Source organism: Saccopteryx bilineata, chromosome 3 (assembly GCF_036850765.1).
Source record: "Saccopteryx bilineata isolate mSacBil1 chromosome 3, mSacBil1_pri_phased_curated, whole genome shotgun sequence".
NCBI classification, from domain to species: Eukaryota; Metazoa; Chordata; class Mammalia; order Chiroptera; family Emballonuridae; genus Saccopteryx; species Saccopteryx bilineata.
In genome coordinates this window covers 27326224-27343625 of record NC_089492.1, presented here as the reverse complement: position 1 = coordinate 27343625, position 17402 = coordinate 27326224, and the positions used below count along the sequence as shown (strand labels likewise).

Here is a 17402-nt window from a genome sequence, read left to right as displayed (position 1 = left end):
TCAAAGAATCTTAAAAGTTGCCATCAAAAATAAATACCATGACCAGAGAATCACATAACCCTTAAAACATAAATTAGGAATTGGTGAATTTGTTAAACATTCATAGTTCTGGCCTCAAAGAATTATGAATTGTAATGAGACCTATTTTGTTACAAGTGATACAAACTTGAATTGCTGCTGCAGGTTTAATGTGTGAGTCTTTTAGCTGGTGATTGAGCTTAGACAACTACCAAATACAGGCATTTTGTAAGGTTTTGTGATTCTGCACAAGTAATATGTACAGTAAACTGTTCTCTGTGAACACTGGCCCAAAAACTCACGCCAAATTTTAGAGCCGAGGCAAGCAAAAGTGAAGAAAGCTAAGAGGGCTCAGGACTAGATTATTAACAAATCCACTAGACATTCTACATGGAACCACAAAAATGACTGGCACAGTGGTCAGCACGCTTCCTCTTACTATATTTATTAAATGAGAGATAAAGCTTGAATGCAGTTTCAGAAGTGATTGCATACAAAGCCTCAGGCTTTGCATTGACACAAGGGAAAAGCAATAGAGATGGCTAGAAAAGCCTGAAACATTCCTTTATTTGTTAATTTAGGGATTTATGAAGGCCTTGATAATGTTAGAGCTACTCTATTTCACAAGGCAGCCAAAGTACTAGTTAATTTTATTACTCAAGACATTGCTATTTTAAATTTAGTTCTCTCTTTGCTAACTTGTTAATCCATCAGAAATATAAAACACTATTATCTGATTATTCTGGAAAAATACCGGTAAAATCCAAAGTTTGAAGAATTTGTTACTTAAAGTATATTATTTTCCTATCTTCAACAATTTCTAAAATCTAGTTTCAAAAACATACTAGTTATTATTAATAAGTAAATCTGGAAATTATATTCTTATCGAGCCAGGAACCTATCTATACAGCTCTAATCTTTTATTACCCTTATACTTGACAACAATAAAAATTTTAAAGACGCCACTTACACCATGCTTGTCTGCCAGGTAGTCAAACAGCATCCGACCATCCCTTACCAATAAAAAACAAAAATCATTGCATTTTATAGTTCACGAAAAAAAGCATATCCGATTTCTAACTACCCACATAAAGCCACATATTTAAATATCTTAATACCTAAACACCAGAAGTAAAATAAGACTTCCAGAATAAAACAAACAGAATATTACACGTTTTGAACAAGGAATATAAACTCAAGGAGAATCGCAAACTTTAAAAATCATTTCAGAATTTTGCAGTCCTAATTGAAAATCATGTCTTCTTATTAACTACATTTAAGGTAACGTTTTTTGATAATAAAACCAGAACATTCTATTTTTATAGTGAGGTGAATAGCCTACTCACCGGTAGGTGGTAACCTACTGAAACTGATACATATGGCCCCAGACTTAAGATGGTTTGACTTAGGAATTTTCAGCTTCGCATTGGGGTGAAAACAGTATGCACTTCAAATTTTGAATTTTGATCTTTTCCTGGCCTGGCAATATGTGGTGTGATAACTCTTGTCACAATGCTGGGGAGCAGCAGTAAGCCACAGCCCCTGGTCAGCCATGTGATCACAGGATAAACTGACATTCTAAGGTATATTTACTGTGTTAGATAATTTTGCCCAAAGGTAGGCTAATGAAAATGCTGAGAATGATTAACATAAGCTATGCTATGCTATGATGTTGAGTAGGTTAAGTATATTAAATGCCATTTTTGACTTTCAACTTACCATGGATTTATCAGGACATAACCCCATTGTAAATCTGTATTTGCTCTTTTGAGGAAACATTTCTGTTAATATATTCTTATAGAACAAAGAGTGAAATCTATCTATTATATAAACTAGCAGGAATTAATCTTATATATATATAGTCTTAGTCCTCCTCTCTACTTATTATTTTTCACAAGGACCGTGATTTAGCAAATTTACAAGGTTAATAAATCATGCTTAACTTACATGTATGCTACACATCTTAATGGTTATCCATACCAGTGTCAAATAACCCAATCTAGCTTTGCATAATTTGGTATGTTAGCAGAATGGTAAAATGGTGACAGACACCAAGGAAAAGTCATAGATGAGTACAACTGTTTACCTTGTAGGCATTTTTAAAAATATAAGCATTTTTTAATGCTTCTTGCAAGAAGGTATGCTATGACTTGTCTGTCAGGAGCATAATTTTACTTGAAGATTTAATGAGGGGTGGATATCTTATCACTAAAATTAACGTGGGCATATAATGATAAAAATATGAAATGTGCACGAAATTTCAACATGAAAAAGATATCAAAACACTTAACACTTGCTGCGATCATAGAGAATAACTGCATTACTCTCCTCATACCCCTCCCTGCTCTCTACACTTGCTGTGATCATAGAGAATAACCGCATTACACTCCTACACCCCTCCCTGCTCTCTACACTTGCTGCGATCATAGAGAATAACTGCATTACACTCCTCACACCCCTCCCTGCTCTCTACACTTGCTGTGATCATAGAGAATAACTGCATTACACTCCTACACCCCTCCCTGCTCTCTACACTTGCTGCGATCATAGAGAATAACTGCATTACACTCCTCACACCCCTCCCTGCTCTCTACACTTGCTGCGATCATAGAGAATAACCGCATTACACTCCTACACCCCTCCCTGCTCTCTACACTTGCTGCGATCATGGAGAATAACCGCATTACACTCCTACACCCCTCCCTGCTCTCTACACTTCCTGCGATCATGGAGAATAACCGCATTACACTCCTACACCCCTCCCTGCTCTCTACACTTGCTGCGATCATGGAGAATAACCGCATTACACTCCTACACCCCTCCCTGCTCTCTACACTTGCTGCGATCATAGAGAATAACCGCATTACACTCCTACACCCCTCCCTGCTCTCTACACTTGCTGCGATCATAGAGAATAACCGCATTACACTCCTACACCCCTCCCTGCTCTCTACACTTGCTGCGATCATAGAGAATAACCGCATTACACTCCTACACCCCTCCCTGCTCTCTACACTTGCTGCGATCATAGAGAATAACTGCATTACACTCCTACACCCCTCCCTGCTCTCTACACTTGCTGCGATCATAGAGAATAACCGCATTACACTCCTACACCCCTCCCTGCTCTCTACACTTGCTGCGATCATAGAGAATAACTGCATTACACTCCTACACCCCTCCCTGCTCTCTACACTTGCTGGATCATAGAGAATAACCGCATTACACTCCTACACCCCTCCCTGCTCTCTACACTTGCTGCGATCATAGAGAATAACTGCATTACACTCCTACACCCCTCCCTGCTCTCTACACTTGCTGTGATCATAGAGAATAACTGCATTACACTCCTACACCCCTCCCTGCTCTCTACACTTGCTGTGATCATAGAGAATAACTGCATTACACTCCTCACACCCCTCCCTGCTCTCTACACTTGCTGCGATCATAGAGAATAACCGCATTACACTCCTACACCCCTCCCTGCTCTCTACACTTGCTGCGATCATGGAGAATAACCGCATTACACTCCTACACCCCTCCCTGCTCTCTACACTTCCTGCGATCATGGAGAATAACCGCATTACACTCCTACACCCCTCCCTGCTCTCTACACTTGCTGCGATCATGGAGAATAACCGCATTACACTCCTACACCCCTCCCTGCTCTCTACACTTGCTGCGATCATAGAGAATAACCGCATTACACTCCTACACCCCTCCCTGCTCTCTACACTTGCTGCGATCATAGAGAATAACCGCATTACACTCCTACACCCCTCCCTGCTCTCTACACTTGCTGCGATCATAGAGAATAACCGCATTACACTCCTACACCCCTCCCTGCTCTCTACACTTGCTGCGATCATAGAGAATAACTGCATTACACTCCTACACCCCTCCCTGCTCTCTACACTTGCTGCGATCATAGAGAATAACCGCATTACACTCCTACACCCCTCCCTGCTCTCTACACTTGCTGCGATCATAGAGAATAACTGCATTACACTCCTCACACCCCTCCCTGCTCTCTACACTTGCTGCGATCATAGAGAATAACTGCATTACACTCCTACACCCCTCCCTGCTCTCTACACTTGCTGTGATCATAGAGAATAACTGCATTACACTCCTACACCCCTCCCTGCTCTCTGGCTGACGGTGTGTTTCTGGGAAACTCTGAAAGCACAACACTGTTATGGTCAATGAAATTTAAAAATCTGGAGTTGGCAGGAAGAGTTTATTACTTTCAAAAGAGCTGAAATGTTTAAGTCGGTTACACGTTTTTAACGCACAATGCTCTCCTTTCCTTCACCTGCAGTTTAGTGTCTATTAAGCTACAAAGAATCCTCTCTTTCTAATATCTGGTGAACAAATTCGTATTCACCTTATTCATATCTTATTCCCATTACTTTCCAGTGTTTAGGGACTAGACTAAATTTGGAATTTAAATTCTAAATTTTCTGTTGTACCCTAACTTCTGGATTATTTCAGCTGTCCTTTTGTGGTCACTTACATGTGACTTGAAGGTCCAAAATTACTCACTGTAAGTATATACAAGTAATTTGGTATTATATATATATATGTATAGATACATAGTTACATATAAATAGACATACTATACATGATAGTTTTATAAGATATAGCTATCTCCGCATATGTGTATATACACACACACACATATATATGTAGTAAAATATGGTGTGGAATAGTAGGATACATTACAACATGGTGTAACAATAGTATATTTGCTGCTTTACTAAATATCTGGTAACACTTTCTCAAATCACAAGTAAAATTCAGAGCCAACCTCTCTAAAATTAGGCTTGATCACAAATCATTAACAACTAAAGGTAAAACCGGGCAAAATTTTCCTCAATTCCTCAAGTGAAAATAATGATAGATAAGATTTACCACAACAGTTAATACCTGATTTAGATTTTATTTTTTAAACATTTCTAACAACTTAAAGGACTTTAATAAGTCATACATACTAAGTCAGAGTACAGCAACAAGCTTTCCTTGGAAACCAACCAATAAGTCTATTTCTAGCGAAGGAGAATTTAGAAATAAAATAACTTTTCAGCTCCAGGCTGCCTCCTTGCGCTGGGCATAAGATGGGAAGGATAGGGAGAACGTAGCAAAGTGATAAAGCCAGCTCAGGTTTTCCTTAGGCTAGCAACCCACGTGCTCGAGGTACTGCCCAGGCCCAGCCTTTCTCAACTGCAGGACTGCTGATATTACGGGTTGCATCCTTCTCTTTCGGGGGATGAGATACAGTCTGATGTACTGCAGGACATTTAGCAGTATCCCTGGCTACTCCTTGCTAAGTGCTATAACCCCTCCTGTTATGAAAACCAAAACTGTCTCCAGACATTGCCAGATGTCCACAGGAGGGGATAAGGAGAAAGAACTGATGCAACATATTCAAATTTAGGTACATGGTAAAGAAGTTCTAAAAAATATTTTGTATTAATATTTATTATTAAGGACTTTCTGGTCCCTACACAATAAGAATAAATGAAAAACAATACATTAAGAAATCAATTAAAGATTAAATGAACATTTGTATTATTCCAGAAAAGAGAATTTCTAATTCCACTTAAGGAGAGGTTACCTGGTTGACTGCATTTGCCTTGTAGTTTCTGGATCCTCAAACATCTTCACAATTGGTTCTGTTTCTGCCTGAAGCTGTTTCAGTTGAGCAACAACTGTGGTTCTTTTTTCTCTCAAAGCTAATTAAAAATGCAAAGGAGTGCTATAATGTTAAACTAGACTGCTCTGCAGGAGGATGTCTCTGGAAATTTTTCATTTTATTTAAACTGAACATATATGTGTTTACCCTAATAGATTAATATGCCAGTAACCACCAACTCAGTAACTTCCCCAAATCCAATCCAAGGTCTGCTTTCTAGTGCTATAAAGGCACATAAAGGAAGAGGGAATCTTCCTCCTGCTCTTAAGGGAAACTGGAGAATATACAGATACAGCCTGGGAGGAGGAGGGAAGGTGGGAGGTGAGTCAAGGGAACAACAATCTATTTCTACATTTCAGAGACTTCACTTCCATGTTTTCCTATTTGTTAGCACTGAATTCTCTCAGGTGAATATATTATCCCAGAGTTTGAGAAGAGTTTACACATTATTACTAGGTTTTCAAACAAGTTTAACGGAATTTAAATCCAGTCAGTAATCTTTTTGCTATAAATGTAATTCTGTAATCTCTCAAACCCATTTTTACAGTTTCTTTTTACTTCATCAGGGGGACTCAGAGGAAACTCACACATAACCTTCTCTGCTAGCATGTTTTAAAGTTTAATTAAGAAATAGTTTACTTTTCCCCCACAAACTAAAATTTAAAGAGCAAATGTTACTGCAGGGGACTATAGTAAGTCAAAAGGTGAGTATCCTTAAGGTAACAATTCTGCATTTTATATATATTACCAAGTAGACACTAGAACAGTGTTTCTTACACACAGAAGGGCATCTGTGATCAAATTTTGAGAAATGTCAATTTAAACAAAGTAAATTGTATTTCTCTACTGAAAGAGTTCTTATATTCTTTCAAAATACTATGTGCATAAAAGAAATGATTTTGGAAAACACTGGACCAATAGATCTCCAATCTGGGTGCTGGGCCGTAGCCAACAGTTTCTGATTAAGTAGATCTGGAGTACAGCAGGAGAATTTGCATTTCTAACACACTCTCCCAGGTAAGCTGATGATGCTGGTCCTGGGGACTACTTTAGAAGACCACGACTATAACCAGATGCTTCAAGATGAAAAGTAAATCTAAGGCACACAAGATGCTAACTGAAAAAGTTAGCAAATCAAAAGACTACAACTTTCTCAGATAATTCTAAAGTAACAATCTGATTCATAAGTACAACTTTGATGATACGATAAACTAAATACTATGAACTAAATGTATTTGATGACCATGTTTCTAAATAGTTTCACACCTTTTATGGTGAGAAAATAATATGCTTTAGAAGACCTATATATAACCTTAGTATTACCTTTAACCCCAAAAAACTTTTAAATAATTATTAAGACTTTTGGCTAAAGCTCTTTTGTAACTCACAAAATTTTAATTCACACATTCTCAATTCAAAAGACAAGCTTCAGTTCTAATGATAAAACTTACCATGAGGAATATCATCAGAATAAAGGTTTTTGTATACATCCATAGCAAAGTCTACCATGTTGGTATCACTAAGAAGATCCAATTTTCCTTGTAATAATTCTTTTTCATTATATATCTGCAAGAGAAAATTACTTTCTAATAAATACACTGGAGTTCCTCCAAATAAAATAATTAATGCTAAGATTAGTTTACCTGCAAATATACTTCCTGAAATACTATTTTTAAATAAAATACTACATACTATTAATTCACCCTCTTGTAAGAAGGCAAGCAATCAACCTACAGAAATATAAGAATATTCTGCTTACCTAATAATTTAAAAATGAAGGCAACTGCACACTGCGGAGCCATTCTCACCTGGTTTTGATTACCTTATTTTCTGTATGTCCCTACAAGCCACCTTTTATCCTTTCTAGAACAAGCCTGCCTAAATAAACAAGCATACCAACTCAACTGGTAAGCACATATAGTTCTCTTCTCTCCACATCCAGGTAATTAGAAATCAACTCTTTAAATTCACTTACCATTTTAGTATCTCGACATCCACACCATGCCTACCCCTGTCCACTTAAGGTAGTCTCTCCTTTACTCCAACATATTTTTTCACTACTTACAGTCCTTTATACTGCTTCCCCATCCATACCACTGGAACAGAATTAGCACCCAGTCTCTAAGTCAACCATTTTATATCACATTTTTGCTTTACAAAGAATTTAAGAAATATAATTCAGCCCATAGTACAGGAACCAAATAAGCAAACTCTTATAAACATGAAGTGTATTAAGCAATATTTAGGGATTCTATACAACAGTATTCAGGGAGAAAGAAAGCAATCAAGATAATTGTTTAATCATACAGTCATCCACATAAGGCTTCAGCAAAAGGTTTTTATACTAGTAATTTAATTTTGCCGGGGGGGGGGGGGAATGCAGACAAATTCCACATTTCACACCATAAAAAGATGAAGGTGGCCAAAAGGTATAGCCATGAGATCAAAACTCAATCTTCCGGCTTTGGCCCATTGGCTCAGCAGAGCATCAGCCCGGGTATGAATGTCCCAGGTTTGATTTCCAGTCAGAGCACACAAGAGAAGAGACCATCTGCTTCTCTCTCCTTCCCCCAACTCTTTCTCTTCCTCTTCCCCTCCTGCAGCCAGTGGTTCAACTGGTTTGAGCATTGACCAGGCATTGAGGATAGCTAGGTTGGTCTGAGTGCATCAGCTTCAGGTGCTAAAAATAGCTCAGTTGATTCCAGCATCTGCCCAGACCAGAGTTGCCAGGTGGATCCTGGTTAGGGCACATGTGGGAGTCCATCTCACTACACCTCCTACCTCTCTCACACACACATAAACCCTCAATCTTCCAAACCACATAAAAAAAAAACTCTCACAAAACAGTAAGAGAAACAAAACAATTGAAAATGACTAAAAGATTAACAGGCACTTCACAAACATTTAACCAAATGGCTAACAATATCGGTGTTGGTGTAGATACAGACTAACAAACATTTATTCTGATGGCAGTTGTACAACCACTTTGGAAAGCTATTTTCATCTCTTGAAGTTAAACATACACTTTGAGCCAGCAATTCTGCTCCTAGGTACTAGAAATGACATCTCCAATAATGTTCATAGCAGCACTATTTTTAACAACCAGGTCTATCAACAGTAGTTTGAATAAACTATGACATACACACAAAATGGATTAACATTCAGCATTGAAAATCAACAAACTACTGCCATTCTAAAACTTGGATGATCTTCACAAACAATGTTGAATGAAAAAAGTCATGTCCTGGCCGGATAGTAGTAGCTCAGAAGGTTAGAATGTCATCCCAGAAAGCCAAAAATGCGGGTTTGATCCCTGATCAGGGCACATACCAGAATCAATGAACCAATGAATGCATAAATAAGTGAAACAAATCAATGTCTCTGTCTCTTTCCCTTCCCCTCTCTTTAAAAATCAATAATAATAATAATAAAATCATACAAAGCAGCACATGCTCATGACTGCTTAATTCCACTTATATATAATCAAACCCAAGCAAAACTATTCCAGAATCAGATTTGTGCTTACTTTTGGGAAGTGTGAGTAATAATTAATAGTCAGAATAAAGGTTTTTAGAATACGTGTAATGTTTATTTACTGATCTGGATTGTTCTCACTCTGAAAAAAAGCATTTATAGTTGTGTACTTCTCTGCAAGAATGTTATACATGATAAAAAATATACTTTAAAAATTGAAGCTTTTCCCTGGCTGGTTTGCTCAGTGGTAGAGCACTGGCCAGGCATGTGGAGGTCCTGGGTTCCATTCCCGGTAGGGGCACACAGGAGAAGCATCCAGCTGTTTCTCTCTGCCTCCCCTTGCCCCCTCTTCCCCTCCCTCAGCCATGGCTTGGTTGTTCAAGGGAGCTGGCCCCCAGTGCTGAGGATGGCTCTGTGGAGCCTCCAGCTCTGGTGCTTAAAAAAAAAAAAAAAATAGCTCAGTTGCCAAGCAACGGGCCTCAGATGGGCAGGGAATTGCCCTGAAGGGGCTTGCCAGGTGGGTCCCAGTTGAGGGCATGCAGGAGTCTGTCTCCCCTTCTCTCACTTAAAAAATGGAAGCTTCCTTCTGTCTGTCTTATAGAAACCTCAATCTTAGGTGAAAACATCCTTTTCCTAAGATGCCACCTCTCCTCACCACCCATTAATAGCTTTTAATTTCTATTTTCTCTCTCAGCTGCAGATTCAAAGTATTACTACTCTGCCATCAGACATTACTAGCCTCTTTATATAATCTTCTCTATAAATTTTGCCTCATAAACTCATTTATTCTGTAAAGGGCAGATAGTAGATATTTCAGACTTTGTGAACAAAAAAAAAATCAAAGGATACTATATATAAATACTGTAAGAAAGAAAGAAATTTTCCCAATTCTTTTTTGAAATAAAAATATAATTAATAATAATAATGACAACGGAGTGAAATTTTTGTAATATAGATTTACCAAGGAGAAGAATGGAATTCTTTTCCAGACAGGAATGACTTCACTTAATTGGGGTACAAAGTCAGTGTTCCATAACTGAAAAATGTGTTCATTTGTTAAAAGTGATTTTTAGCTTACAGACCATACAAGACAGACAGAGGGTTGTATTTGGTTCACAGGCTAGTTTCCCAACCTCAGGTCTAGAAACCTCTTAAAAATAGCTCCTACTTTTTGTCAGATTAAAAACCTTTGGTAGCTACAACTTCCAGAGGGGCTTATATGCCTGGTGTGGGAGCTACGGGGCCCAGAGACCATTCCCGAAGCAATGGGTGCACCAAACAGTGCTGGTTTTGAGAACCACAATGCCATTTCTTCACCCAGGACCAAATCTACCAAGTAGAATATGCTTTTAAGGCTATTAACCAGGGTGGTCGCACATCAGTCGCTGTCAAGGGGAAAGACTGTGCAGCAATTGTCACACAAAAAAAGTACCTGACAAATTACTAGATTCCAGAACAGTGACTCACTTATTCAAAATAACCGAAAACACTGGCTGTGTGATGCACAGGAGTAACAGCTGCTGACAGCAGATTCTGGGTACAAAAGGCACAGTCTAAGGCAGCTAATTGGAAATACAAGTATGGCTATAAATTCCTGTCGTCATGCTGTATACAAGAATTGCTGATCTTTCTTAGCCTGCACACAGAATGCCGAAATGAGGCCTCTTAGTTGTCTGATATCAACTGTTAGAGATGCAGAGCGAGGCCCTATGGTGTAAAAGTGTGATCTTGCCGGATACTACTATGGGTTTAAAGCCACTGCAACAGAAGTTAAACACACCAAGTCAACCTGCTTTCTTGGAAAAAAAATAAAGAAGAAATTTGATATGACAGCTGAACAGACAGTGGAAACTGCGATTACATGCCTGTCTATTGTTCTATCAAAAGATTTCAAACCTTCAGAAGTAGAAGTTGGAGTAGTTACAGTTGAAAATCCTAAATTCAGGATTCTTCCAGAAGCAGAGATTGATACCTTGTTGCTCTAGGAGAATGAGGCTAAACATTTTAGTTTACCAAATCCTGACATCACTTGCCTTGTGTTTGGCAACAATAAACCAACATTATGGAGGCCCCTGGATTGCAAAAGGAATCTCTCCTACTCCTGCCACTGAAGGAGGTTAGCACTCTATATAAATAAAAATAGTACTATTGGGGAAAAAACTAATAAAAATCTTTTTTTGATATCTCTTCCTGCTATCATCTTCCACAAATCCTAAATTGATAGTGATAATTCTTTAAAAACCCAAGCCTTAAAATTCCTTTATCCTGCAAATTATAACTTTCATCCAGTACCTTATCTCTAAGACTTCCAACTTAAATTCATCTGTTCTATCGGCCCAGGGGTTGGGAACCTTTCTGGCTGAGAGCCATGAACGCCACATATTTTAAAATGTAATTTCTTGAGAGCCATATAATGACCCGTGTACATTATGCATTATCCAATAAAAATTTGGTGTTGTCTCGAGGACAGCTGTGATAGGCTCCAGCCACCCACAACCATGAACATGAAATGAATGGATTGTAATACATGAGGATGTTTTATATTTTTAACGGTTTTTTTTTTTATTAAAGATTTGTCTGCGAGCCAGATGCAGCCATCAAAAGAGCCACATCTGGCTCACGAGCCACAGGTTCCCGACCCCTGTATCAGACCATTAATGTTTCATTATCCTCAGCACACCTTCTACATTACTTTAGCTATCATTTTGACTCTTTCAACAATTTTCTCTTTAGACAGGGGTCTCAAACTCAACTCAGCATGTGGGCCACAGAGCAAGATCGCAGCCATTCGGCGGGCCGCATGCACTAGGTCTACAAAAGGCAACTGTTACGCAACACTTTTCTCACTGCAGTTGAAAACAAAAAAAAATCAGTACAACAAGCACAATCGTACATGCAGTTTACTCAGTGTCACAAAACGACCAGAAACTGTAGTTCGCATCACAACTGCTGTTAACTAAGCTAATATCTAGCTAGGATGCTAGAGAAATGAAAAATACAAGTAGGCCCCTAGGCTTACTTAATTTTATCCAAAATATTTTGAACTTCGTGGATTAGTCTGCGGGCCGCACAAAATTGTTCGGCGGGCCGCATGCTGCCCGTGGGCCGCGAGTTTGAGACCCCTGCTTTAGCAGTATCAGGAGGAAATCCATTTTCTCCAAATAAAACTCATTGTCAATCTCTAGCTCTAGAAAAAAAGTCATCTATTTTCTATGTTCTGGCTAAGGATGACAATGACTATAAAATGTTTCAAAACTAGGCAATGTATTATCAATCACGTTTGTACTTCCTCTGTTGGTCAGAAATTCTTTTCATTAAGCCTTTCACTGCTCCCCTCACTCTGAGAAGGACCACCATTAGCTCTATAAACATATCATTTCCAATCTCAGTTGAACTCTCCACACTTACCAATCCTTGTATTTGTGTTTGGTCTGTTTCCTCAGTCACCATTTTCAATATTTACCTTACTCCTTAACTCCCCCCAATTTGTCTCTCTCAACTACTGTATAGGACAAGCTAAACCTCCTAACGGAAAACATTTAGGAATACGGGCTTACCCTGTCCCACAAGGAGAAGTGCTTTATATACTGCTCACAAAAATTAGAGGAGATATTTCAAAATGAATAGGAAGCAATAAAAAAAAGCATTTAATATTTTTTTAAACAAGAACATCAGAAAAGCAAACAAGCAAAGAAAGTAGTTCGATTATGCAAATGAGATACAAACCAACTTTTACTTCATTGGTGAAAATGCACTATACAAAAGGCTGAAAGTACTGGAGTATCTGCACCTTCCCTGATCTCCTAATTTTTGTGAGCAGAATGTAGTATGTCATGCCATTTTTCTAACCCCATGAGATTAGCAGTAGTATCAATACTTTACACATGAGAAAATAGTTAAGATGAAAAATAAACTGTTTAAGGGCACAGAGGTATTAAGTGACAGCCAGGATACTAATCCAAGTAGGAGGACTGAGCCAAAAATCCTAAATACTATCTGGCCTTCCGCTTCACATAAGAATAAATAACAAGACACAAATATGGATTCACTTACTCATTTATTAAATAAGTATTAAAAACCTTTATTCCAGGTTCTGGCCAGTTGGCTCGTGGTGGAGTATCAGCCTGGCGTGTGAAGTTCCAGGTTGGATTCCCAGTCAGGGCACACAGGAGAAGCGACCATCTGTTTCTTCACCTCTCCTCCTTCTCTCCCCCTCCCACCATGGCATGATTAGGGAGAGTTGCCTCCCCAACCCCAGGATGGCTCCCTGGCCTTGCCTCAGGTGCTAAAAATAGCTTGGTTGCCAAATAACAGAGCAACCCAGTAGATGGGCAGAGCATCCCCCCTTGGGCACTTCCCCAGTGGCTCAATCCAGGTCAGGGAGCATGTGAGTCTTGTCTCTCTGCCTCCCCTGCTCTCACTTAATTAAAAATAAATAAAATAACAAGCATACCCTACTTTATGTACTGAGAACACAGTAAAGAACAAAGTAAAGTTCCTGCTCTCATGGAGCTTATATTCTCAAATACCTCAAACTGCCCCATGTATCATATTCACTGACCCTCCTAACCACCTAACCTTCAAAACTCAAAGCCTCCTTTTCTCAAGGTCCTTTTTGCCCACTGACCAGAATCTCATTTTTTAAGCGTGAGGAGGGAAGATAGTGAGACAGATTCCCGCTTGCACCCCAACCAGGATCCACCCCCCCCCATACACACACACATATCCATGTCAGGGGCCGGTGCTGATTGCGGGAGGGCAATAGGAAGAGAAGGGGAGAGAAGGGGAGAGAAGGGGAAAGAAGCAGATGGTCACTTCTCTGTGTGCCCTGATGGGGAATCCAACCTAGGATATCCATACCCTGCCCCACGCTCTGTCCACTGAGTCAAGCCAGAGCTGAATCTCCTATTTAGACAGCACTCCGCCAGGACTTCTTGAACACATTGCTTTTTGCCTTATATTTATAGACCTTTAGCTCCTCTAAAGAATAGGTAAGATTTTAGTGATGAGATGACTGGATTTTACCTTGGATTTATCATATTTCCACAACAGCGCTATACTTAGTAATTGATAACTAAATACTCCAGCACCTGTCTGTCTTCTTCTAGGGTGCATTATGGCCATCTCACCAACATTCTCTCCAAGGAGGGATGTACTGGACACAGTTATTGTCCACTGATTCTCAGCTGCCACTTACAGTTTTGTTTTGCCCTATGAAATAATAATTGACATTTTTCCCTTTTATCTGTCTTGAAAAACTAAGGTATAAAGAACACATTATAAAAAATATGAAGGTTACCAGCATTTCTACAAGTGGCTGGCAAAGAATATCAAAATATGGTTATTTCTTTATTCCTTTAGCAGTGAATTAACCTTACTTATGCAGAAAAGAAAACAGAGGGCCGGTTCAGCTCTAAAATATAAGAGTAAGTACATCCTATATGAAGAAAAACCAAGGCAAAATATATCCTTTCAAAATAAGGAGTTAGAAACAGACATTCTTGAACATTTTGAAAATAAGCTTGGTATTCTCTAACATCAATAACTTTAGAGTTGTCTATGTGTTGGAAAATAGGAGCCTACGCATTTGAGGATTGTACCTAATAAACCACATACTGAAAGCCTTGAAAAGTTATCAGAACAAAGTAATATTTGTAGGGCTCTTCTGTCTTATTGCTGTTGAAACACACATGTATTTATAAATCTCGAGCTCCCTAAGTAGACATATGTTGTGATCTGCTTCCGGAAACAGAATTCTAATCCCCTCGTCACAGCAATACTACCTTTCAATTATCCAGATGCATCGACTTCCCAATAAACTCGAAGAATTACCTGAGCTCACTATTTCAAAACGTTTAGGACCAAGACTTTTTCAAAATCATGGTACCAGAAGCGCGTAATACTTATTCAATGTATCTTGAGCAGCAAAATCAACGTCAACCGCCCATTCAAATCACTAGTAGTCTAAGGATGTGTAACTGGAAACAACGCTTAAGTTAACGTGGTGTCGGTCCGGCTGTGTCTGGTGGGTGCGGTGCCCGACCCCATCCGACAGAACATGCTCCGCTTGTAGAGGCGGCGACCTTCGTCGAGACCAGAGAAACTCAATGCAAAGAACTCACAACTTCATGGCAATTTAAGTGCTGGAGAGTTTGTTATGTGTAAGGACCCCACAAGGCAAGCACACCCTTCCCACGGTTCCCGAAATCAATGTAAAAGCCTCTAACGCTCGCATTCGCTTTTAGAATCGGTCCGAGGGGACGCGGAGGCGGCAGCGACTCCCACTTCCGCCGGGAGCTGTCGCGACGACCCCGGCACCGTCCCCGCCGGCCGCCTTCTGCCCTGCACTTCCCCTGGTCGCCTCGCCCCTCCGCAGGGCCCGTGCCGCGGGACCGACCAACTCCGAGACGCCCAACTAGCAGCAGGTCCCTACTGCCGGCCGAACCCAACTCGCGGCCGCCCCGCACGTGTGTCAGCCAGGCAGGCCTTGGGCCGCCGCCCTGCGGCCTCACCCCGCATCTCACACGCTCCCACCACTTGCCCGCACGGAGACGCCTGCTCACCTCCTTTACGGAGAGAAACTCAAGCAACGGAAAGACAAGATGCCGATCCAAAAAGTGCGCGATGCGAGTAGTCAAGTCGTACTCCGCCATCTTGCCAAGGAAAAGGAGAGTCTTTGCTCACTAAAACTTTATTGGTAGATCGGACAAACGAACACAAGCTTTGCCCCTCCCACCTCAAACTTTATTGGTAGATCTGACAAACGAACACACAGCTTTACCCCTCCCACCTCTCCGCCCCGTAATGCGCATGCGTAGTTTACGGGGTTAACCCCCGGGAAAGGGATGAGATTCAGTCCACAGCGCTCGAAGAACAACGACGCATGCGCGGGTCTATTTCTTGCTCTGGGCTACTCTTGTGATAAGACGGAACCGTGGGCGTGTTTTTTCTGCTCCGTAGTCCGTGTCCCGCGACCCATTTAAATATTGAAGACTCAGAGTTGAGTACTGAGGCAATGTAAATTGCATTGTGATGCTGCAGAGGAAAAGATAATGAGGCTCCTGCTCTCCAGAAAGCTACACGCAGGAGGAATATGAGCTTTTCTTTGGCATATATTAATTGTTTTATAAGCGTTTAAGTTGTTTCTAGATAGAGAACAAATAAAATAATTTCAGATTATAAGGAGAGCCATAACTTGGAATGCCGGGTTGGGCCTTTTTAATTAGGGTAGTTAGAGAAAACTCAGGAATTAAGATGGTTAGAGAAATCTCAGATAGGGAAACAGTTTACCTGAGAGTTGTGGTAAGAGAAGGAGGTGGCAGAAAGGAGAGCCTGGATGAAAACATGGTGAGAGCACAGTAAAAGCAAACTCCCTGAAACAGGAAAGGACTTGGTGTGTTTCAAAAACAATATCCTGTGTGATTGAAAACTGAGGTTAAAGAAGGTAAGAGTGGGTCAGGTAATGATTAGGGTAAGGAATGTGGCTTTTATTCTAAGTGCTCTGGAGTCTCCTTGACTAGTTCCTTCTCCTCTTTCAAGCCTCTTCATTTTGAAGTGCCTTGGGGTCCTACCTCTTCTCTATCTAGGCCAGGGCCATAAGTGAAATTGTTCTACCTAATGGCTTTAAATAAAATCTGCACATTGACGCCTCTCAAATTATAGCCCCAACACAGACTATTAACCATAGACTCACATGTATTCAACTGCCTACTTAACATCTCAACATTAATATGTCCAAAAACAAGCTCCCCCGGTTAGCTCATCAAAACCTGTTCCTTTTGCACTCCTCCAGCCCAGCAAATACCAATTCTACCTGTCCAGGTGCTCAGACCCAAAACCTTGGAGTTGTTCTTGACTTTTTCTCTTATACCCTCATTGAATTGAACAAATCCTTTGGTTATAACCTTTAAAGTATATCCAGATCCAGTCAGTTCCAACCACCTCCAAAGTTAATTCCTAGTCCAAACTGTCCCAGTAGAGCCCAAGCTCTACATCAATCAGGCATCCCTGATTCGACTTCCCCGTGCAGTGGGACACTCTTGCTTATTAGCAGAGCTGGCAGCCTCTTCGAGACTACTCTTGAGGCGGCTATGAGGATGCTACTGTTAAGTCCACCAGAGGAAAGACACAACCGACACTCAAATTAGTTGCAATAATCATACAGGCAATTTATTACTCACAAATCCTTCTGGTGTGCCTGGGTACAGCTTAAGGG

The 17402-nt window shown here is 40.2% G+C and overlaps 1 protein-coding gene and 1 pseudogene across 1 annotated transcript in view; one reads left to right on the top strand and one right to left on the bottom strand.

Moving 5' to 3' along the window:
• EIF3E (eukaryotic translation initiation factor 3 subunit E) overlaps positions 1–15877 on the bottom strand; it is a 55290-nt gene extending 39413 nt beyond the window's left edge. The window contains exons 1-4 of the mRNA XM_066264629.1: positions 15751–15877; positions 7165–7279; positions 5636–5753; positions 989–1031 (exon numbers count right to left, since the gene is read on the bottom strand). Of these exons, the coding sequence (XP_066120726.1) occupies positions 989–1031; positions 5636–5753; positions 7165–7279; positions 15751–15840 (366 nt within the window). The 5' untranslated portion in view covers positions 15841–15877. The remainder of the gene's footprint in view (positions 1–988; positions 1032–5635; positions 5754–7164; positions 7280–15750) is intronic.
• LOC136328480 (proteasome subunit alpha type-6 pseudogene) lies at positions 10453–11172 on the top strand (annotated as a pseudogene).
• Positions 15878–17402: the final 1525 nt, after the last annotated feature.